General features: G+C 43.2%; 1 protein-coding gene and 1 pseudogene across 4 annotated transcripts; both read right to left on the reverse strand.

Annotated features, from left to right (window-relative positions):
- Positions 1-7,331: 7,331 nt before the first annotated feature.
- LOC148842238 (protein Brevis radix-like 4) lies at positions 7,332-13,607 on the reverse strand. Of its 4 annotated transcripts, none has more exons than XM_088956522.1 (8): positions 13,439-13,607; positions 13,033-13,248; positions 12,559-12,731; positions 12,286-12,482; positions 11,811-12,193; positions 9,307-9,442; positions 8,353-8,747; positions 7,332-7,667 (listed from the first exon to the last, which is right to left on the reverse strand). In XM_088956522.1, exons 4-8 carry the CDS (start codon positions 12,403-12,405, stop codon positions 7,589-7,591), a joined length of 1,113 nt encoding a protein of 370 aa, XP_088812648.1. In that variant the 5' UTR covers positions 12,406-12,482; positions 12,559-12,731; positions 13,033-13,248; positions 13,439-13,607; the 3' UTR covers positions 7,332-7,588. The 4 variants fall into 4 exon arrangements, with proteins under 4 accessions (XP_088812648.1, XP_088812650.1, XP_088812647.1 ...); XM_088956524.1 differs by lacking the exon at positions 13,439-13,607 and adding an exon at positions 8,215-8,272 and having other exon boundaries at positions 13,033-13,394; XM_088956521.1 differs by lacking the exon at positions 13,439-13,607 and having other exon boundaries at positions 13,033-13,399.
- Positions 13,608-19,626: 6,019 nt separating this feature from the next.
- On the reverse strand, positions 19,627-21,335 carry LOC148842239 (uncharacterized; annotated as a pseudogene).
- Positions 21,336-24,190: the final 2,855 nt, after the last annotated feature.

Raw genomic sequence — 24,190 nt, forward strand, 5'->3', positions numbered from 1 at the left:
CCGATCCAGACGTGCTTTCAGTCCGCGCTGGATGGCTCTGTTCATTACTTCCGTCTGACCGTTTGCCTGCGGGTGCGCGACTGATGTGAAGTTTTTCCGAATCCCCATGTTCTGGCACCACTCTTGGAACTTGATATCCTCGAACTGCTTGCCGTTGTCGGAGATTAGTACCCGAGGTAACCCGAAGCGACATACTATGTTCTTCCAAAAGAAGTTCTATATGTTTCGGGCCATAACTGTTGCCAGAGGTTCGGCTTCTATCCACTTCGTAAAGTAATCTACTACAACAACTAGGAATTTTCTTCCACCTGTTGCTGGTGGAAATGGCCCCAGTAGGTCGATGCCCCATTGTGCAAAGGGTCACGGGCTGGCCAGGTATTTGAGGTCGGAGGCATGTTGACGGTGGATATTGACGTGCTTCTGACACTTGTCGCATTTTCTGACGAGCTCGACTGCTTTTTCCTTCATCGTTGGCCAGTAGTATCCTTGTCGAAGTGCTTTTTGGGCGAGTGCTCTGCCCCCCAAGTGTCTGCCGCACAGGCCTTCATGAGTGTCGCGGAGTACGAACTCGGCTTTGGTTGGTCGCAGGCAATGCAAGTAGGGGAGCATGTAGGACCGTCGGTATAACCGTTCATCTATTATGACGTATTTGGCTGCCTGGCGCTGCACCCTCTTGGTCGCATTGCGTTCTGCAGGGAGGGTTCCGTCTATCAAGAAGCTCGCGAGTGGGTTGATCCAGCTCGGCTCTGTTTCCAAGACGGGAGCGGCCTCCTCTGTCCCCCCGAGAATACTAGGCCGAGGTAAGTCCTCTATGTAAATAGTTCTCATGTCGTTGCGGCTTGTGCTGGCTAACCGGGACAGGGCGTCGGCCTTAGTGTTCTCTGACCTCGGGATTTTCCTGATGAAATGAGATTGGAAGTTGAGCAGGGCTTCTTTTACTTTGGCCAAATATGCGATCATGGAGAGCTCGTGTGCTTCATACTCGCCTGTAACTTGGTTGACCACGAGCTGGGAATCACTGCAGATGACCAAGTGTTTTGCCTTTACCTTTCGCGCTAGGTCCAGCCCAGCTATCAGTGCTTCATACTCTGCCTCGTTGTTGGATGCCGCGAACTCAAAGCGTAGTGCGTATTCTAATTTTGTGCCGCCCGGGCCGCATAAGACTATTCCAGCTCATCTGCTTTGCCGGTTCGAGGAACCATCCACGTGAAGGATCCAGGGCTCCTCATCCCAGTTCGCGTTTCGCCTGACCAGGAGAGATGCCACACTAGCTGCTACTTCAAGGGGTTCGGACTCCATTGGCTCGGGAGCTCCGGGTTCGCCCGAACTGGGGACCTCAGGCTCGACTTGTGTGGCTTCGTGGCTGAAGGTGCACTCGGCGATAAAATCTGCCAAAGCTTGGGCCTTAATAGTGGTTCTTGGTTTGTACTAGAGGTCGTACTCGTTGAGTTCGATGGCCCATTTCGTCAGCCAACCGGAAACCTAGGGTTTGAGTAAAACTTGTCTCAGAGGTTTGTCAGTCAGGACGATGACGGTGTGAGCCTGGAAGTATGGGCGGAGTTTCCGAGCAGCTGTCACTAGGGCGTATGCTAGCTTTTCTATCTGTGGGTACCTTGTCTCTGCTCCCTGCAAAATTTTACTAACATAATAGTTGGGTCGTTGGACCCGGTCTGTTTCTTTTATTAGTACTGAACTGACCACCTCGTCACTTGCCGAGAGGTACAGTTCTAAGACCTCCCCCTCCTCGGGCCGGGCTAAGGTTGGCACACTAGCGAGGTAACCTTTTAGCTCGTCGAACGCGAGTTGGCAGTCCTGGGTCCACTCGAACCCTTTGCCTTTGATTGCTTTGAAGAAAGGTAGGCAGCGGTCTGCCGATTTGGACATGAAGCGGCTTAGAGCGGCTATACGGCCGTTTATCCTCTAAACCTCTTTTACTTTCTGAGGTGGTCTCATATCTAGAATGGCTTTTATCTTGTCCGGGTTGGCCTCAATACCGCGCCGATTGACAATGTACCCTAGGAATTTGCCCGAGGTGACGCCGAAGACACATTTGTTGGGGTTCAATTTCATGCTAAATTGACGCAGGATTTGGAAGACAGAATCTAAGTCTTGTATTAATTCTTGTGAAAACTGAGTCTTGACGACCATGTCGTCTACATAGCACTCTATCTTCATGCCAGTCAGGGGCCGAAACAGCCTATTTACAAGTCTTTGGAAAGTTGCCCCGTCATTTTTTAGTCCGAAAGGCATGACCTTGTAGCAATATAGGCCGAACTCGGTTATGAAGCTGGTTTTTTCATCATCGGATGGGTCCATCCGGATTTTGTTGTAGCCCGATTAGGCGTCCAGGAAGCGTAGCAACTCATTTCCCGAGGTCGCGTCCACTAGGCGGTCAATTCTGGGGAGGGGGAAGCAATCTTTCGGGCAAGCTCGGTTCAGGTCGGTGTAGTCGACGCAAATGCGCCACTTGCCGTTTGCCTTTTTTACTAACACCGGGTTGGCCATCCAGCTCGGGTAATGGACTTCCCTTATGAAGTTTGCTGCGAGGAGCTTCTCGACCTCCTCGTCGACCGCCCTCCAGCGTTTTGGGGCTAAGTTGCGTTTCTTCTGTCTAACGGGTCTGACTACAGGGTCAGTATTAAGTTTGTGAGTTATAAGGCCGGGGCTAATGCCGGGCATGTCGGCCGTGGACCAGGCGAAAATATCTAAATTTTGAAGTAAAAAATTCACCAGTTCGGTTCGTAGGGGTTCCTCGACGGAAGCTCCGATCTGAAGTGTGCGAGCTGGGTCCGTAGCCGAAGTTGGGATTGCGACCGTTTCCTCCGTGGGCGAAGCTCGTTCCTCACCTTGCTCCGCAGGCCACTCCAGTTCGAGGTCGTCGGCCGCTTTGTTTTTTCCCTTCAGGGCGGTAACATAACATTTGCGGGACTCGAGCTGGTCGCCCCGCGCTCCCCCCACACCGAAGTCCGTAGGGAACTTCATGGCCAAATAGTAGGTGGAGACCACCACCCGTAGGATATGCGTGATCGTCCGCCCTATTATGGCATTGTATGGGGAGGGGGTCGCGACCACCAGGAAATCATGGTTGAGTCTGACCGCACAAGGCCATGTGCCAACTTCCATAGGTACTGTTATTTTTCCGAGGGGCCTGACTTCCTCTCCGCTGAAACCCACCAGGGGAGTGTTTGCGGGCTTTAGCTCGCTCCTCTGTAACTGTAGCTGGTCAAATGCTGATTTAAAGAGGATGTCCGCTGAGCTGCCCGAATCTACGAGTATGCGTCGGACCTCGAAGTCGCTGATCCTTAGTTTAATGACAAGTGCGTCATCATGGGGGTAGCGGACCCCTCGCGTGTCGTCCTCCGTGAAGAAGATTGGTTCTTCGGTCTTTGGCCTCTTTGGGGGGTTCCGTTCTTCGAGGGCCGCTTCGTGAACTGATGTCTGGGGCGCTGCCGAGGTACACCCCGCTACCACCGAACCTCCGACAATTACATGGATGGTTCCCCGAACTGGCCTCTCTTCCGGAGGCTATCGCTGCAACGGTTCGACAAGTTTGCTGCTAGACTCGGGGGCATCCTTTTCTTGCTCTCTTTGCCGACCTACCTTATTGTTATTATTGTTGTGCTGTACAAAGTTTCTCAAGTATCCGCGACGGATGAGCCCCTCTATCTCGTCCCGGAGGTTATTACACTGCTCGGTACTATGACCATGGTGTCTATGGAAACTACAATACAAATTCTTATTTCTCTCGTTCGGATTTTCCTTTAGGCGAGGTGGCCACTTCACGTATGGGGCGTCTTTGATCGTCATTAAGATCTCGGTCCGCCTTGTGTTTTAACGGCGTGTATTCCGTCCATACTGCTAGGGGAGCTCGGAACGACTGGTTCGGCTTCGGCTCCCGGGCTGGGTTTTTTCTGTCGACCGGGTTGGAGAGCTCGCCTTCCCTCTTTCTTTTCTCGTTCACGCCTTCGGTTCGTTGGTTGATTTCTTCCTCAGTCCTCATGAACTTATCCGCGAGCTTGAGGAATTCGGCCACGGTTGCGGGCTGGTTAGCCACCATGTGCCATTTGAATTCTTTGTGCGTCACCCCACTTTTGGCCGCCGCGAGCTGCACTGCGGGGTCCAACCGCGGTATCTGCAAACATGCTTCGTTGAATCGCTTGATGTAGCCCCGGATGGATTCTCCTTCCCTTTGGACTACTCCGAAGATGCTTTCCTCTGTTATGGGGCACCGTTGGTTGGTGACAAAGTGTGCGGTGAAAACCTGCATGAACTGGGCCCAACACTTTATCGACCCGAGGGCCAGGTTCCTGTACCAAGTGCGGGCTACCCCCCTGAGGGTGGTGGTAAAGGCCACGCACATGCACGATTCGCTGGCCCTGGCGATGTGCATTTGGGACTGAAAGGCGTCAACGTGGTCGTTGGGGTCGAATGACCCATCGTACTTGTCTAGAGGTGGGAGCTTGAAATTTTTGGGTAAGGAGACCGCCAGGAGTTCTGATGCGTGGGGGGAAGGAACCGAGAGAATCAGGGCATCTCCTACCTCGTCCGAGCTTGTCTCTTTGCCTCTGAGCTCTGACAGGACACGGGTGGCGGTTCGGCGACTTCGCCGGCGCCTTCGTTGTTGAGTGGGCCTTGTACTAGCGTTGTTGGCCTCTGTGTTACCGAGCTCGAGCGGGAACTCGGGCTTGGAGCGCCGGGGTGCCGACCTCGCGGGCGAGGTTCCCGACCCGCCTGTGAGTTGCGAGGCGGGGATGATATTTTTCTCTCTTCGGCCTGGGGACGAGGCCTGGCTGTTAGGGGGGTTCAGGGCCGGGAGGCCTTTCCTTGGTGGGGGCGTCCATCCTGCGGGGAGGCCTTGGCCGGCCTCGGAGCGGGGTGGCGAGGTGGAAGTAGTGGTTGGTTCAGTGGCAGTTGGGGGAACTGCTGTTGATAGTGATACCGAGAGATGTTGTGTAGTACTTGGTTCTGGTGAAGCTGGTGCTGCTGGAACTGTTGCATTTGGGCTTGCATTGCCCGCATGCACTGCATCAGGTCGTCCAATCGGTTTTGGTTGGCTGCCAGGGGGACGACAGTCGGTTCAGTAAAGGTTGTCTCAATAGGGGGAGAAAAGGGGATGCTGGTGGTAGGAAGGTTTACGAGTGCCACTGCTTGTGGCGTGTTCAAGATGGGGATCCCATCCACCGAAAGGGGGATGGTGAACTGTCTAACGCACACCACGAGGACTTGAAGTTGTTCCCCGGTGGTGTTTATCTTCATGCCACGTCCGGCGTTGCTGGAGGAGGCCATGAGTGTTGGGTTTTTTGAAGAAAAGGGGGTTATGGAAGTATGGAGGGAGGTTTTTTGAAGCGGTTCCCACAGACAGCGCCAATTGATAAAGCGCGATCCAGCCGGTCTTAGCTCTCCACAACCTTGCTTCTGAACGGGGTAGCAGGGAACTTGAAACGGAGGAGATGAGGAAGCTCCGGGGGGGAACCTGGTGTAGCGGCTCCGAAGCTCAAGTTAGAAACTTCAAAAGCAAGATAATACCAGATAGCGCAAAGTTTGCATGCCTTGTTTGTTGGGGGCAGGGGGCTCTTATAATCACTTTGCGCACTCGCTCCGAGGCCCTTGTCAGGTCGGGTATGATTACCCTTGTGCTTGTCAATTCGGCCGTCGTCCTTTCTGCTGGGACAGAACCGTCACTGCCTAACCGTCTCTCTAAATGCAGTTGGCGGTGTCAGTGGCGGTGGCAGGTGGCCGTTTTGAGTACGGCTGCCAAACGTCAGATCCCAAGTCAGTCAGGTGCGGCGCCCTCGGGCACGGACTTCCTCAGTGTCAGGCATGGTACGACTTGTTTGGTTTTGGTGCCCAAAAGGTGATGCGGAGTGCTAAGCGAGGCGAAGTCTTGAGTTCGGAGGTATTTATAGGGCAGGTCAGTTCGGCGAGGTGTATCCCGAACTGTTACAAGGTTGGCCAGTTCGGCGAGGTGTATCCCGAACCGTTACAATGTTGGCCAATTCAGATTACTCTGGTTTTGGGCCAAGGGTGAGTTTGGGCCCCCCGTAGGGAGTTCGGTCCGCTGGTGTCCCCTTGTTCACACCTTAGACTTGGCCCTTTTTCTGAGCTGTTGTTTCTGCCACGTGTCGCATAACAGTGAGGTCGGGCCAAATCTTCTTTCATCAGTTAGGTACTTTGAACAAGAGAAAAACTAAATAAAAGAACAAAATAACATTAGATCAATATTTGTTCAGTAAATCGGATGGCGAAATGAAAAGGTTCGTTGTTCTCTCACCAGCTTAAACGCAAATTTCAACAGAGAAGAGGTTCATTGTTCAGACCTCAACGCAGACTTAAACGCCGATGCTCGGACTCCTCAAGGCTGTTGGTGAATGTTTCGAACTCGTCAGATCTCAAATCTAAGAATAGCAGTTGCTCAGATCTCAGAGTGCCGTGGTGGTGGAAGAGCATAAACTCCTCTTCTATATCCTTCGATGAAATAGGGCGTGATTTTTTTACTTCGAAAAAACCGATGTAATTTTTCACCGCTAGATCGATGTAAATCATCGGGTGCTTGCAAATTTCCATCAATAATAGAGGCTTTTTTACACTGTTTTCAAACACATACAAGTCTAGACCGGAGTGCAATAATGCACTGAACCGGAATTTGCACTCTTTCCAAACGCAGCCTTGTGCACTTACTGAAACACAATGCGAACTAACATAACGTAACAACACATCAGGTGGTGCTTAGGGAATGACACTTGTGATTGCGCTTGCATTTACTCAGATCAGATTTGGCCTTTTTCACATTTAGGTTTCTGGTTGCGGTCGTCCTAAAACTCGATCCAATTCCGAAAAAACCAATGAAATAGTCATTGTAATTAAAAAAGAAGGCAGAGAACAAAGAAGCCTGTCAGCCTTTTTGGATCTCAACGAACTCCATATTTGTCGGATACGCGCCGTCCAGTGGGTGTAAAGTGTGAACCGTGATTTTGAGGATTAAAGAAATTGATAGTCTTTATATTTAGAAAGCTTTCTGTTCCTGCAATTTCAACTCCGCCGAATAATATCATTGGATATTATTAGTCCTTGATTCAAGGAATCACAGACAAATGGTGTTTGCGTAAAAAAGACGTGAGCCCATAGGCAGAAATGACTAAGGAGAACAAGGGAATCCGAAGCAGTATATGTTATTGTAAGTTAATTACTATCGTTATTACTGTTATTAACAATTTTTTTATAATCACTGCTGCCGAATCTAAACCCTCTCTTATCTCTCACCATTACCTACGGCAACGGTACTCCACGTACCAAACTGGTATGTTCCACTCAACTGACAACCAAAAGAAAAATACAAACAAGTAAAATATATATATATATAGAACCCTCAATTAGAAATCTTCAACCGAAACGAATAATTAAGAGAGTAAAGAAAATCAGATGCAAAGCAATTCCTTGCGTCTTTCAAGATGTTGGTGAATGGTGCCTTAATACATATCAACCATATCACGCTAAATTACTGTCAGTGAAATTGAATATAGATTCCATCCAAGTGACGCGTTACCTCCAGCTCCACCACAACCTCGCGTGTATTGCATATAGATATACGTTACAGGTATTGTTCGTGTATTCTGGCTCGGTTCTCTTCCCACCACAACCTCGCGTGCATTTCCCCAAACCTTTCACGGCTGTAGCACACACAACATGCACGGTTCAATTCAAACTCAAGTTAAGTCAATCCGTCCATCTACTGAATAAATTAAAATATAAAGCCACAATAAACAATTGAACTTTCATACACTTGTACTTGATTATTTTATAATACTTCATCCGGGAAATAGGGCTCGCGGAGGGACACTCGACCCAGATAGATTTACAGCCCTAAAAAACTATACCAGCTAAATGATAATTTTCTAAAATCTTTATTAGCTGCATTTTCTGAAATGTTATTTATTATTTCAAAATTACAAGGCTTCCATCTCAGGGACGAAACAAACAGGGAAAAAGCTTATAGATAATTGCTCATGGATAGATCAAGTTCATGCAGATATTATTTAAGTAATGTTATGATGTTTTGATCTCTTAAGTTTCTGTTTATAAATAGGAACAGAAATACTTTAATAACTCACCCTGGCTTAGCTTATAATGCTTGTAAATATAACTTGCATGCAGGCTCTATCAAATGATCAAGATAGGGGCGTCAATAGGTTGAGTTAAACAGTAAACCCGCCTTACCCTGTAGGATTGAGTTAGGATTTTGATTCTTTAACCCCAGTTCGATTCGGATTTGGAGCTGCCACATGGTTGACTTTGAGCAGTCTAACATACGCCAAAAACAATGACCAAGATTTGAGGATGCTAGAAATGGCTCACCTGAACCTGACACGTCTCAGCTCCCTGGTGCCACCAGGCAATGCTCTTATAGTAATATAAACACCAGGCTCATCCTGCTCAACCCACTCGGTCTCCTGATCACTAGCATTACTGATAGACAGCTCTCCAGAGCGGTCACCTTCCCTGGACGAGCTCGTCCTTACAGAAGCATCCATTGATGATGTCTCAGTCTTGGGTCCGCTGATGCTTGAAAGTTTTGGTGTTGATGTGAAGCCACCCGAGTCATAGTAATGACGAGACTGCATTGGATGGTGCTCAAGTGAATCCGAGGATGAGTAGCCCATTCCCGTGGGACGGTGAAAGTTGCGGGGTAAGCGCTCTTTGTTCAACGGAGGTGTAACTGGGCTGTCCTCAGCTGATTCGATCTTCAAGCTCTGAACAAGGGAGAAAGGTAATTTTGGACATGCAACAAATGAAATCAGATATTCTTTGGTGAGCTAATCATATATATATATATATATATATATATATATATATGTATGTGTGTGTGTGTGCTCAATTTGCAATGGAGATAGCTCTGTTGTAACCATTTTGCTGGAAATTCAGATGGTGAGAGAAAAAAGGGTAGTGACCAATATATGCTACATTTGCATCGCCCGTTCGCCCGTCCGAGAGGGCTGACCTGAACGTTCAGTTAAGCGGGTTCAGAGCAGCAGCCTTGAGTCGCTCCGGATAAATTACCTAAAGAGGCTGAAGCGGACAGGACAGCCCAAATGCTTATTGGTTAACATGACTGACAGCCGATTCGGTCTCTCCGGATTTTTCACAAAACATGGCGTAAAGGCTTTCGTGTAGGGCAGCCTCGGAAAGCCAGAAGCCGCTGCGCTTCAGCCCTCTCAAGTCCCAAACGGGTCCGCAATGTTCTATTGCTTTACCTTGTTTCCCCAAATACAATCCCTCTTGTAAATTGTAAGCAAGGGGTAGTGAGCTAACCTCGTCTTCGGATCTCGGGGGTGTTGGAAGCGGGACAGCTTGTCGGTTGAACCTCTGGACATTGTAGAGCTCCATGACTTTGTCATAATTCTCAGCCCACCATCTCTGAGCTTGCCATTTGTTGAACATCTCCCGGCTGGTGAAGGGGCAAAAGAAAAAGAAAATGATATACATACTAATAAGAACTTGTCTATATTCATTATTTATTCCTCATAATTGCAAAACAGATGAGGAGAAATTCAGTTGGAGTCGAGGCAATGAGGCATGCACAAACATGAAGCGTCTCACACAATGATCTAAACAAACCTATAAAAGAGTAACACATCCATGTAGTTTCTTGAAACAATAAATATCTAAGTCTTTTACAAAAAAATGTTTTTCCAAGTAAATGTAGAATATACAGCGAGAATTAAAATTATTATACTTGAAAATGTACTGGTAGATCTAGTAAGATATTTTCCTACACCCAACAGATATGGTGCATGACACAACCTTTTTTTATTATTTTTAAGTCCTGACACAACCTATTTTCCAAAAAGAAGTGCCATGGAATTGCACTGCATGCAAGGCCTGCACCTCAGCAGACAACATATAAAATTAAGAAAAACATAAAGGTGTTAAGAATGTTATGTTCATAAATCAGGGTTAATGAAACGAGCATGTGCTTATTGGACTCACAAATTTGATAGGATTGATATTATTTTCTTGAATTAAATAATAGCTTTCTCTCAAAAAAATCAGATAATAGCTGTGCAGCAAGCAGTTGTATATTACTTACAATCAGTTCCATGGTTGCTAGCATTTATGCAACAACTATTAATTGCACATTGAACAGGTGGAACCCCACTAAAATGCTAGAGCGTTTGACTTTACAGACTGGCATCACAGGGCTACCGGATGTAACTGGGAAAGCCTAAAAAGTTTGGGTCAGCTGATCAAAAACAAAGTTCAAGTTCGGGGTCAACATGTACTAAATCAATTTTTTTGTTCCCCTCCTTTTAACCCCAACCACCCCCACGGTCCAGGAAACAAGAATTTAAAGTTGCAGTCAAAAAAAAACTGTTTGTTTCTAACGTAGGTGGCTTTTTTTGTCGTTTATTAATCTAATGGAACACAAGAGATTTATGGATATGGGTAAACCTCCAGAGCCAACAGACAACAGGTACAAAAATGACAATTGCAGTAGCTTGGAAGAGGAAACAAAAAACAAAACAATCTTTGCTACTGCCAAAAGAAACAAAAATCTTTGCTACAATGCTAATGCAGCCATGCTTAAAAACGACGATGGTTCTTGGTAAGCGTTCCCCACTTCAAGTTGCGGAACTCAAAGCAGTGTCTTTTTCCGTTAATGGTGCTGGTTGGATCAATTTCTCTATCGGCTCCACCTTCTCTGCCAGTATATGCAACAAAACCCACACCTAAATATTTGAAATTAAATTAGGTCATGACCCCCTCTATTTCAGTTAGGTGGGGATTGGGGAATCATTGGAAAAGGTAGGGTTATATTTGAAACTGAAAAGGTTGTTTTCCATTATTGTCTCCGTATATCATAAAACAGCTTTTTATCAAACGGCCTACATCCATACCTGTGTAATTCATCTCGGCAGCATCTGATCAAATTGGGTTTTCAGACAGTTTATTCATTAGGGTTCCTATAAGGCTACAGACTATAGCCAAAAATTAATAGATCTTCGTTAGCAGAACGAGACCTAGATACAGACTGCATTAACGTACAGGTAAGCTAATTTATGATAATTTTCCGTCACTGGGGTCTGGACCTCCTTCCAAAAACCGTCCCAACACGTTCCAGTAATATCTCAGATTATGTTGGAACGTGTTGGGACAGTTTTCGGTTGGGAGGAGATACCAATTCCTCCCTGTGCTCGCATGTGGAACCACTCAAGAACGGGCCTCAGCACCCAACCATACCCTGCCGTGTTATGCTTGATTGTCTCCAATTTGTTCATTACAATTTACTACACTCTGACTTGGGGGAGAGAGACACAGACGCACACATTAAAAATAAAGAATTCTTTATTTGCTTTTTTGTTTCATATACTTTGTAATCGGAGACCAAATCAGCCCCACAAGATTGTCCCCAAACTTTCCACAGCACATTCCCGCCGTATATTGGGCATATCTTCCGATGATAATATCAGAAATAATGATGCCCTCAATACACGGCGAAAATGTGCTGTGGGGCTGATTTGAACCCTTATAATTGAAGTTTGCAAGACGATCAGGGGAAAAAAAGAATAAAAAACAGAGGCTCCAAGCCTCTAACATACCCCCTTTCCCAAAAAAAAAATTAATAAAATTAGAGAAATTACAGCGATGCAACCGCCATATATGCATCTTGGTAGCAATCGAATTATATCGCCTTTGGATGCGAATTTTCTCATCGATCACCATTAGGCTCAGATGAGATGAAAATCTAGTCGGGGACATGATTACATGAATTAAGACGTACACAACAAAATGGTACTTATTAAGATGAAAAATACCTGAAGCGGATCCGCTTGAGATCGTTGCCTCCCCGAGGCAGCGAAACGAAAGTGATGAGAACACCTGGTTCGACCTGTGCGACCCATTCCTTGGGCTCTGTTTCTTCCATGAACACAACTGACTCGGTTCGTCCGCTCATCGACGGCGGGGTTCCTTCGCCGCTCGAAAGCCCTTTCAACCTTGCTTCCATCTCTTTCCCCCACATCCTCGGTGTAGAGCTCGAGCTAATCGTCCCCGTCCGACGGTAAGAGCAGTGATATCTCTCCGACGCCGAGGTCAACTCGGACTCCGCATAGTTCTGGTGTTGATGATGCCCCGACGCTCCCGAACACGGCTTGCAATGTCGGTATGCCCCCGACGCCTTAAGCGCCACGTCCTTGATCTGAAAATTTTCTGGTTCTGTTATAAACCCTAAGTCCCGCTGAATGAAGTAAGCTAAGATAGAGACTAGAAAAGAACCCTCGCTTGGTCTACCTGGGCGGTGAGAGTTTTAATAGCTTGCTTAGTGCTCGGCGTGCCAATGGTATCGTCGTCCTCTGGTTCGTGAAGCGATCCACCACCAAGCTGCTTGGAACAAGCGATGCACGTCAGCATTTTTGGTCTCGCCGGTTGTTCCCTATTGTATTTGCGCCCCTAAATCGATGGTCTAAGCTCGCGATAGATGGAAGGATCTGTAAAAAAGTAACAGGATTCAGAATTAAAGCTAACATGAAGCAACCATGCATTTATTGCATGAGGAAACCAAACCTCGAAGATCCTGCTTTCTTTGTTCTTGTTTGCGCGGTTGGTTCTGCTACCACCAAGTTCAGTCCACTGATCCACTCCACTCAGCTTAAATAACCAAATGCAGCACCGACATGCTTACAACCACCAAAACTCGACGGAAACCAAATAAACGAGGAAAAGAATGGATCCGATCTCTGCAAAAAAAAAAAACAAAAAACAAAACAAAACAATTCAGAACTTCAAAAATGGTATTGTCCGTCATCTATGACTGTTACATCTGGAGACCGGACCTCGAAATCTCTAAGATTCAGTCGTTTCAGTTTGAAAGCTCGAGTGACAACACACTACCACTCGTGCACAGGCTCTTTAATAACCCCCATAAATTACGCGCTCAGATGTTCCAGTCCGTAAAACAGAGAAAGAAATTTATAAATAAATAAATCGATATGATAAACCAGGACTAGAGAGGCTGAGACTTGAGAGAGAGAGAGAGACCTGGATCTGGAGTGTTCATCATAGCTTTAATGAAGGAAATGGAGCTCCGTTATCAGCAATTTGCGAGCGAGAGGATCGAAAGGAAGAGCCAGAAGCCAGAAGCCAGAAGCCGCGTTATTTTTTCCCGTCCCACTCCCACCATCTGAAGACTGACCCCGGGCGAAATGAAGAAAGAAATATTTGTGTGTAACTGCAGATTGCTTCCTTTTATCTTACCTGCAACCAGATGCACACCGTCTTAGATCTTGGTGAGGTCGTCTCTTTCACTTCTTTTCAGTATGCTAGCTTTACTGTGTAGGACGAGGTTGGAAAGAAAAGAGTATAACTAACAGGTGAAACACATGATACATTCATTCCTATATACCGTAAATACTCTATCAAAACTCGTGAAATATACAGAACATACGGTTATCCAGAAAAGCAATTCCTCGCTCATTTTCGTCAAACCCCCTCCCCCCAGATCCCGCCCCTGAAATGGTATCGGCCGTTGATCTCAACGAATTGCATGAACACAAAGGATAAACTTTTACCGAAAACATAAAAGGAACACAAAGGAGGAAGTGGAACTATTGAGTGGTGGTGAGGTAAGGACTGAGGATGTTATAATAATCTCGGTGGACCCACGACTTACCCGTTTTTTCCGGTACTCCTGTCTGATTATTATTGCTGGAATTAATTCGATATTCGAGTGGTGGGCCCACACACCAAAACTGGTAGCCCCAGCTTTTATTCTCTCCCCTCGAGTCTCGACGGGAGACGGCCCATCTCGTAACTCACCTCCGATATTAAATTCGTTTTTTTTTTTGGCGTCTTTCTCCTAAAGACATGGAAGCTGGAACTGGAAGCTCCAAAGCTGGTAAGTTGCCGAGTAATCGCCGATCTTAGAGTTTTTTTTTTATACAACATAGGAGAAGGCTGTATGCAGTGTGTATGAGTGAGAGAGACTATGAAGGAGCAGTTAAGAGGCGCGGCTGTTACGAGTGTGAGAGTGAGAGAAATTATGGATTTGAGACACGGATGGATGGGCCCCACGCAATTCCAATTCTCCGATATATCGTTGGATGAAGCCCTGCCCAACGTCCTTATCAAACGGACCCTACATTATTCCAGAAACTCTATCTCGTTGTACTTGTCCTCACTGTATATACAGATTAACCATATATTTATAAGATCTATTTTCTTCTTTTTTTTTTTTTTTCGAAAAACAAGTATCAAACAGATCTTCATTGAAGTCCCATCACGTGCATAACAATCAGATCGGAAACCCATCCATTTGATTTTGCTCAACATATTTTATCCATATAGCAGCCTATAAAACTTTATTTACTCAATATATTACCGGGACCATAAACTGGCCGGACCGGAACTGAATCTAATTTACCTAGGTCAGGAGATGCAAATTAGCATATATCTTGAATTCTTGATCCGAAACGTTCAAAATGGATCCGGGTTCAGTCCTAGCAGAAATGTACTTCAGTTCAGTGTCGTGTGGTCCAACTTCTTTTTACAGAGAGAGAGAGAGAGAGATCTGAACGGGAACGGCCGAACGGGTCTGTGTAATAGGGGGCTAAGAAACCCAATCAAAAGTGAGCATGTTAGCAACACCATACTGGTATCGAACGTACCAGCAACTGAGAGTCTGAGACAGGTTTACTTCAATTCTGATTTGGTTTCGTTTTCGTAGCCCTTCTGTAGTTGATACTTACCGGCGTCCAAACAGACATCGTCCTTGAAAAGCAATAGTTACGGAGGAGAGCGAAAAGGAGTGGAGCGTGCGAAAAATGCACCTATTTAGGTGTGCAACTTCTATTCCATATATGCATACACCTTGCACAGTTACACCGTTGCTTTTTAGGTACATTTAATTGACACAAATGATGCGCACTCGGACAGCTAATATCATGGACACACCTCAGGCCTCACATATATAATTAGTTCAGGGAAAAGTCCTTCAAGAATAATGAAAGGATGCCTTTCTTTGTGGCGACAATCTTCATTCTTTTTCCTTTACATGAATAGACAATTATTCATTACCTGGTCTCCCTCTTTACACACGTTCCTTGTAATCAAAGAATGGGATTTTGGTAGAATGTGGAATTAGCTAGCCTAAGCAAATTGATTTGTTAGCCCTAATATGGTTTTTGCTTTTTTGTTTTGCATATTATTTTACGAGAGAGTAAATGCTTTGCTTGTCGTGCATGCGACCACCATGAAATTCGAAAAAATAAATTGATTTCCGGCCACCGGCAAGAAGGCTAAAAGAGAGGTTGTTGGGTTGTTTGGTCCTCTCTCCCCTGCCACTAAGGCACTAATAACGGGTGTCTGCTGCTTTTATATAAACCTAATAATAATAATAATAATATTCCTTAAAAGTTATGACTTTTTGTTCGTATTTGGTGTGTATAACCCTGGTTCCCAGCAGATACCCAACCCACCTCACTCCTATTATATTGTATGTAATGCACTATGGTATATGCATACTACGGACATGAACCTGAAAAGCGGATTCCTATGTAAACAATTGTGTAGGATATATATATTACAACTCACGACTTACGAGTTACGACACTGCGAGACTGGGCCAACCCAGTGTCTTTGGTTCCTGGACTGGTCATGATGGCATCGTATCTTCGGTACAAGAACCACTGAAGCTGTATTCATGGTGAATTACGCTAGAGGCCCACCACTATTGGGCCCATTATTTCCACCCCTTGACAATCGACATCTTTATTACATGTTGTACGCACTCTATTGTGTCTATCAATATCCATCTCTCCCTTCTCTTGCGCATGCAAATCACATGACATTCAACTTGTGGTTCAAAACATATTCGCGTCGACATTGACTATGAGCGTAGTTTGCATTTGCCCTGCCCCTCATGTACAGGAGAAGTAGCCGGTGGATTGTTAAATCAAGAGTTGCTTTAAGTTGAACCAGATTAGTTAAACCGTTAAAGACGACCCACAGAAGATTCTATAACCAGAACGATATTAAATCCGATCCAGTTCTAATTTATTACACTTTTTTTTGATTATCATTGACCAACTATCTATTTTTTTTCAGATTTATGAGGGATTTACGGCAGATTTATCAATTATATGAATAAGTGATACCTATGAGGGAAAGTTATCAATAATTGAATGAGTTAAAACTACCCCTTTTAGTAATAACTTTTTATAGCTAAAAAAGTAATTATCTTATTTACTTGGAAAACAAAATAATATGGGTAAATGCGTTTATACAGGTAAGTATTTTCTAAGTAAGTATTACCTGAATAAGTATATTTATCCGGATAAATAATTCCCCAGAAAATGAACAAGGCCTATAATGTATTTCAGTGGTACAACATAAGTTGGATTGGATTGGACTATGTCAAATTAGCAATGGGCCCGGAGCCCCCACCTGAGCCCGATGTAGTTGAAAATTTTCAAACTGGACAACCCAACTTACACTTTTAGTGTCTTCCAAGCACCAACTCGGAAACTCCAATGACAAACAAATTGTAAACTTCTCCAGTTCTACTTCTTTCCAAACAAACGAGTAGTAGAGTGCGTCCATCTGAATATCTGATGATCAGTCTTTCCTTTTACATTTTCTCTAATCTCATCTTAATAAAAAATGAAACGGTTGGGCAAGTGCATCTGTGGGCCACATTACAATGTGTCATCTCGCACAAGGAGGACCATGTTACTGGTCTGATCGGGTTGGGCTACAATGTTTATATATAAGCATATATCCGTGTGTACAAGTGGATTGTTTAATAGCTACTGGAACTGGACCTTCAAATGTTTTAAAATCCGACTTAGAATCAGAACTGTTTTAGTCATTGATTTTCCGGTTGATAGTTTAATTAGGAGTGAAACGCAACTGTTTGCCTGAACGGCTTTTGAGCTAAACGGTCTTAGTGTAATGATGGTTCAAAAATACGGAGACCAAGAATTTAGTTATATTCTATTATCTATAATGGTGACAAAATTTAGGCCTATAGGTGCCTTTTTTAGCTAAACCGAAAAATGTGCCATACAAGATACAAGACAGGGGTAATACACCCCAGGAGGCAATCCCTCCAAGTACTAGTTTTACTCAAGAGATGCCTGATAAATTAGACCTTATATGTAGTATCTACATATGGTGACAAAACTTGGGGCTAGACGTACCCTTTTTTTAGCTTCATTGGGCTATAGAACAGGAGTAGCCCATCCCCCATCCCCCAGCCGTGCCTTGTATAAAATTGATAAATTGGCCCTTATTGCCTACGTAATACATGGTGACAAAACCTGGGCTAGACGTGCCTTGTATAAAATTGAAAATTGGACTTAACTGAGACATGTCAAATCAAAACGAAACAACCTAGGAATATGGGCCAATCTTTGAGCCCATAACCATTATTGCAAGTTTGAGCCTCTGACGGCAGAAGAGAGTAGTAAAGCCCGAAGCTAATATGATTAGGGCTTTGGCCCTTGTAGATGAAGTAATGAACTAGTGCGTTATATAAGATAACATTCTGATTACAGATCTAATTACAAATAAATAAGGGTTTGTTTGGTTCGCAGTTGGAATCGTCGGAATTAGAGTGATTCATTTCTATAATCTGTTTAGTTAAGACAGGAATGAGAATGAGAATTAAAATTAACAGAAATAGGATTTCGTTTCTAAGGGAGGGAGGGACAGGGAATGGCTATTCCTTCAAATGGGAAATGTCATTCTAACAGGAATAGGAATGAGATTCCGATTCTACCCAATCAAGCAGTTGAAATTAAAATAGCCTACTCCAATCCATTTAAAATGGAGTCATTTGATTTATGGGGTGTTTGGCAATACGTATGGTTTTGCTTTTCAAAAGAAAAGCTGACTGCCAGGCCCCATTTGGTTTTCCATAACCTGCACCATCATATCTTATGAATTGCTTGTTGTTTTGTTAATAGCCAATTGTTACATTTTATTTGGTCCTTTGCTTTAAAAAGTGCAAAAGAATTTTCTATCGTTCAGTCGTTCTCCTATAGCTACACGACTGGGGATAGCGGATTAGCGGGTAATCCGTCCCTTACCCGTAATTTATCAAATAAATAAGATTTAGGCTGCATTTGAAATTTTTTATTTTAATGATTTTCTTTTGGCTGTTAAAATGCCCCTATAGTGAGTTTTTAACCCAAAAAAATATATAATTCCTTAAGGTTGTGTTTGATTTCAAGGAAAATGTAGGAAAAGGAAGAAAAACCTTTACAAGATTTGTATATATTTTCCTTCCTTTAGGCCATGTTTGGTTTGAAGGAAAAGGTAAGGAAAGGAAAAGAAAGGAAAGATAGGAAAATCTATAACAGGTTTGCAAAGGTTTTCCTCCCTTTCCTTTCTTTTCCCTACTTTTTCCTTCAATCCAAACATAGCCTTAGTGATTACATGGCAGTGTGAATGTGTCACATTGACGGTTTTCTTTTCACGTGGTAAATTTTCTGTGTGGGTTCGCATCTGCCCCCCACAGAGTTGCCTCCCAAATACATCCCATGCGTTGTGGGCACGCCGCATGTCCGCCTACACGCGGATTAAAGAAACTCGTGCGGAGCTAACGGGACGGCCGTTAGCTCTGCCTCGTTAACTTCCTCTCGCCCAAAAGGGCATCATCCCGTAGGCTATTCTATGTTCGTATCCTCTTTCTCCAAACTCTAATCTCAGAGCTTAAACCTCCACTTTGCGTAACCCGCCAGAGATTGTTCCCCTTCGAGTTTCGCCAATCGATGCTGACAACCATTCCGACAGGAGGTAAGTATCCTCGACCTTCCATAAATTTTTCTCATTTTCTACCTTTTTTTGTTTTTTTTCTCATTTTCTACCGTTCTTAGATCTGAAACCCCTCGGAGTGGGAGTCCCCATCGAGTTTTTTTGTTTTGACTTTGTTTTTCTTCACTGTAACGAAACCAACTGATTTCTCCGTATAGATGGTTCCCCTGAAAAGCTTCTCACCTACAATCTTTACAACTTTTTCCTTCTTTTTCACAAAAAAATTAACTACTTCCATTGGCGATGCATGCCATGAACGCGAATCAGACATTACCAGTTTACCACCACCACTAGAGGCTATGGTTCCTTTTTTTTTCTCCTAAAAGGAACCATTGGAATCTTTTCAAGATCCCCAAAAGCTCATTTTGGGGTTTGGGCGGCTTCTCCTTTTATCATTTTCTTGTTGTTTGCTTCTCATGGCAACTATACCAACTGCCACTACCAATGCTGTTAGTGTTGTTACAATTAACACTAAATAAAATTCTTTCCTTTGAGAATCCAAACTGATGTGTCCACTTCCTCCCATGGAAAATGGGAAAAGATAAAAACTTGTGGATTAGAAACTTTGAGTTCAGAGATAAAAAGAAAGAGATGAAAAAAACAACTCCAAGTATGATCAAAACCAACAAATTTCAAGTTCTATCAATACACATTTCTGCAACTCAAAAATTAGAATGTCATCACCAAGTATTTTTCTATTTTTTTTCTTTTCTATAATCATCATCAAATGAATAACTACATTCGCTCTCCTCGGAAGAAAGAGAATTGAAAAGAGTGAGAGAAAATAAAATTGGAAAAAAATGGAAACAATAAATTTCTTTATGGGCTCTTACAAGCATAAATCAACAAAGAAAACTCAACTCTCTCTTGGTCCTTCTGCATTGTCTTCTCCTCCAACCACAATCGGCTGTCGAACCCACTTCTTGTCCTAAACATGAAAACAACATATCCAGAGTTTGGATTGAAGAACTAGTCATGAACATCCCACATCATATCAACTAGCAACCCATCAACAAAGATGGTCTGGTTCCCTCTGAAATTCCACTACAACCTCTTCACTCAAATTATCTTCCTCTTATCGATACAAACTGATAGCATCGGATACTTTAACCCTTCGTCTTCTTTGCTATATTTGATCAAAATGCCGTGGGCTGTCCCAGTATCGCAGAATTACGCTTTGGTCGAATACAAAGAGTTCCTTGAGAAATGTTCTATTCGAGAGACCAAAGAGAATTGGGCAATCGAGACAATAGCCTTGAATTTCTTGCAGACCACTTCTTCACCCATATCTCCAAGGACCAGTCCAAGCTCGGAGTCAGATAGGAGCACAATATCGAATCCATTAACTAGTTCAGGACCTGAGTTTCAACTCTGAGATTAGAGTATGGAGAAAGAGGATACGAACACATGGATGTATTTGGGGGCAACTCTGTGGGGGGCGGATGTGAACCCTTTTTGTGTGGCTGGAAGGGGAAAAAAAGTGCTTCAACCAAAAGAAATCTCTATTCATGCTTAACAAATCCGTGCATAACACGTGTGGGTATAGACTCTTTGAAAAAGGAAGAGATGGTACAGAATTAAGCCCACGTGAGCTCCTGATGTAGAAGCAGCGTTTTAAAAAATGAACCGGATGTTGAAGCAACTCATAACGTCACGTGAGCGCGCCTCACGTGTACGTTTGCATTAGGAATATTTCTTTACTTGTATGATTTTTTTATAGAGAGATGTTTCCAATGCAAGGTTGTAAAAGGGAACGGGATCTGCTCCTCACACGGGGCACCTCACATGCACATCCACGCATTGGGAACATCTCCCATGAATAATAATTCATAAATACGGGAGAAGTTTTCAATGCATGGTACAATATGCATGTGAGGCACGAGTGAAGCGCCCCGGTCTCTTATAAAAGGCTGTGTAAATGCAAGTATACAATTTTTTTTTTCTCTAAGGCTCAGTTTGGAAAGAGTACAAATGCAAATATGTAGAATGCAAAATCTTATATTTTGTATTATTTTGTATGTATTTGCATTTGTACTCTTTCCAAACTGAGCCTAAGTGGGAATCACTGGTTTAACCATATGAGTTGAATTGGTCAGATCATCATACTTTTTATATGCATATGTACGTATATACATTTATAAGTATTATTTACATTTAATTTATATTTATAAAAAATGTTAAAAATTGAGATTTGAAGCTAAAAATGATTTTGTTTTTGCCTAACACCTTGCAAAGCATAGATGATGAGGAATTACTCAAAATCGGCATAAAATCACCCCACCCCAATTAACAAAGTTAAGGGTTTGAACAGGTTTTAACTAAATCAACAGTTTTTTTTTTTTTTTTTTAAATCCCAAGTTTTACAAAAACCAGACCCACAATCGCAATTGAATGATATTCTAACGATTTGACCGTTCAGGTCATCACCCACTTGTTTCATCTTCATTCTTCACATTCACACCCAATCACCCCCCACAATGGCCAATACCTGTTTCATTTGTGTCTACTTCTGTCTCCTCTTTCAACATCGCTCAACTACCAGTTCATTGTTCTCATTTATCACTTTTATCTGTCTCACCTAAAATTATCATTTGCTATCATTCCCGTCACCATCACCAACCTCTTCCTCTGAATTTTGAGTTTTCTTTAGAGAACAGAAAAATGGCATATCAATTTTCTCACTAATTATTGACACCAGCAAGGGGCTAAGCGTTACACCCCAAAGTACATGGAAGATCCTTGAAATTTACCCTAATAGCAATTAGTAGATATTCATCACCTCCCTTAGGCTTGGCTTAAATGAAAGTTTTCAGTTAAAATATTCTACTTGCTTGGTACACATAAAAAAAATCAAAGCACAGGCAAGACTGTAATTTCAAGTGAATTGCTGGTATAAATTGACTTGTTAAATTGATATAAATTTGTTCAAATTCTTATGGCCAACGTTCTAAAATGTGCATTATGCTTACCTAAAGTTCAACCCTTCAACTAAAACAACTCGAGGCTACTTATTATCTAGATGAGTGTTGTAGTGTGCGTATGACCTAGTAGGCATATTTGGTAAGCACGCTGAATAAACACACAACGGATGTTTGACATCTGTCCCAGCCAATGTACGATTACAATGGCTGAAAATTGGGATGTTGACATGTTGTTAGTAGCTGATCCAAACCCCATTTTAATATCCCACAGTTATATTATTGTTTTGGTGAGAGAGAAAGAGAGAGACCTGAACGCGCGAGTGAACTCTCTCTTGGTATGTATCCATCCATCTTCAATTAAAACTTGTGGTTTCCTAGTAGACCCTAAGTTGGTATAGCTTTGGCCCCTACCCGTCCTACATCAAAGAGGATTCTAATACGAAAAAAAAAAAAATTGTTGATTTGTTGCTAGGGCACCGATGCAAAAACTGTAGTTGCAACAAATGTTTTTGAACTGTTGTTGAATCTGATGGTTGGACTGTTTGGTCTATAAACCATTCAGGCAATCAATTCTATTTCACCCTGGGCAAAAAATCATTGACTTGGTTAGAGAATTATTGATTCGGACAGTCGAACTGTCAACCCCTTCGACCCAAACAGTGGTTCACAGTTTAATAAATGATGCAGAGGAGGTTAGAGAGGGGAGGAACTGAGACAAGACCAATCTCAGATCTGAAATCACTAGATCCCAAAGACAGGGAGAGAGAGAGAGAGAGAGAAGAAGAAGAAGAAACAATATTTGCAGAGGTTGGAAAGAAATCCGATCTCAATTCTTAATTAGATATCAGATCTGAAATTTGCAACTGTTGTCGCTGTCGTCATCGTCGCCATCATCATTGTCATTGCCAGCCGGTGAACGTCATATTCTTCTCCTCTTCTTCCCTGACAGATTCGAGCACTGAATGATTGCTCACTTGGTATGCTTACTGAGTGCGCCTATTAGATCTAGACTTGTATTACATATCTATCTATTAGTATATATTAAAACAAAGATGACCACGGCCTCTTCTTTCTTCCTTACCTCAACTAAGAGCTCCCCTCTTCCTTATATCGTTCTCTAATCTCTCAAGAAGGCACCTCAATAATTCCCTTTCTCTTTTCCACCTCTCTCAATTAAGTTGCCACCTCAGCAATCTCCCCTACTTCCTTTCCAACTACTTTCATAGTTAATCACGCTTCATAATCATGATATAATAGGAAACCTTCCTTCTAACCAACCATCATAAAAAGTAAAATATTTATTTTCCCTTCCAAAAGGATTTGTTTCTTCAAGCTTTCAAGTTTGAGTTCTCCACTTCAAAATAGGGTGAAGCAAGCATCGTCAACTTCCTGCTAAGATTGTCTACATCTGGTTACTTAATTTTATTCTTGGACGTCAAAACAAGGGCTCCCACCCCCAAGGGGGGGGGGGGGGGGGGGAGGGGGGGAAACCATCATCTCTCTCATTTTTGGGCCTCTCTTTCTTCCCCATTTCTTTTACTTCTCCCTCCCTTTCTCTCTTTTCTCCTTCTTCAATCCCTAAACCCTTACTCTACCTTGGAGCCATAAACCAAGGTTAAAAGTATCGACACATGCTGATACACTGATAGAGCATATCGACATGTATCGGTACCTTTTTTTAATGTTTTATTTATTTATTTTTAAAACCGGTTCAAAGGGGTCGGTTTAAGTCTCGACTACCCTCTAAACTATAGTTTGACCCGATACAACCCTTGTAGGGGCATATCAAAAAGCCATCGGAAGGAAACGTATCGGCCAATACGTGTCAATACTTTGAACCTTGCTATAAACCCTTTTCTTCTCCATATGTCTCTACTCCATATCTTCTCTTCCTCTCTCTTCTGCCTTGTCACCTCTATTTACCTCTGTATCTCAGCCTTGGCCTTCCTAGAAACTTTTAGTCCATTTTGATATCTCAATTTTTGTGGTGTGGGGGATTAGGGTATTGTTGTGATTTTCTTTGATGTTTGCTAAGCCTAACCTAGCATGTTTGTTTTTTTTCTTTGGCTAGAGGTTTTAGTTTGGGTGTTAGTTTTTTCCTTGGACTTCTCACCAGCACATTTGGTCTTGGTGTTTCCTCTTATAGGGATTTGAAGTGGAGAAAGAAAGAGAGAGGTGGAGGGAGGATCTAGCTCTCACCACATTACCATATACTATATAGGCCATAATACTAATATTTAATATTTTTCGTAAATTAATTAATATTTAATGTTTTGATTTTTTTAATTATTAAAAATATAATAAATTTATTAATAACTAATAAAAATTAATAACATTTAATAAAAAATGTTAATTATACAAAAATATTATTCTTGAAATTAATTATTAATAATGTCATAATATTATTATGATGAGGGATAATTTGACCCATTTAACGACGCGAAGACGTGTGGAATGACACA

This window comes from Nelumbo lutea, chromosome 8, assembly GCF_056320005.1.
Source record: "Nelumbo lutea isolate HS-2025 chromosome 8, American lotus-T2T, whole genome shotgun sequence".
NCBI lineage: Eukaryota > Viridiplantae > Streptophyta > Magnoliopsida > Proteales > Nelumbonaceae > Nelumbo > Nelumbo lutea.

Coding starts and splice junctions, on each gene's coding strand:
- LOC148842238 (XM_088956522.1), bottom strand. CDS start 12,405: ATGCTGACGTGCATCGCTTGTTCCAAGCAGCTTGGTGGTGGATCGCTT. Junction 9,443..11,810: donor CTCAAGCGGATCCGCTTCAG/GTATTTTTCATC, acceptor CCCCTTCACCAG/CCGGGAGATGTTCAACAAAT. Junction 7,668..8,352: donor CTGAGACGTGTCAGGTTCAG/GTGAGCCATTTC, acceptor TGTGTGCTACAG/CCGTGAAAGGTTTGGGGAAA.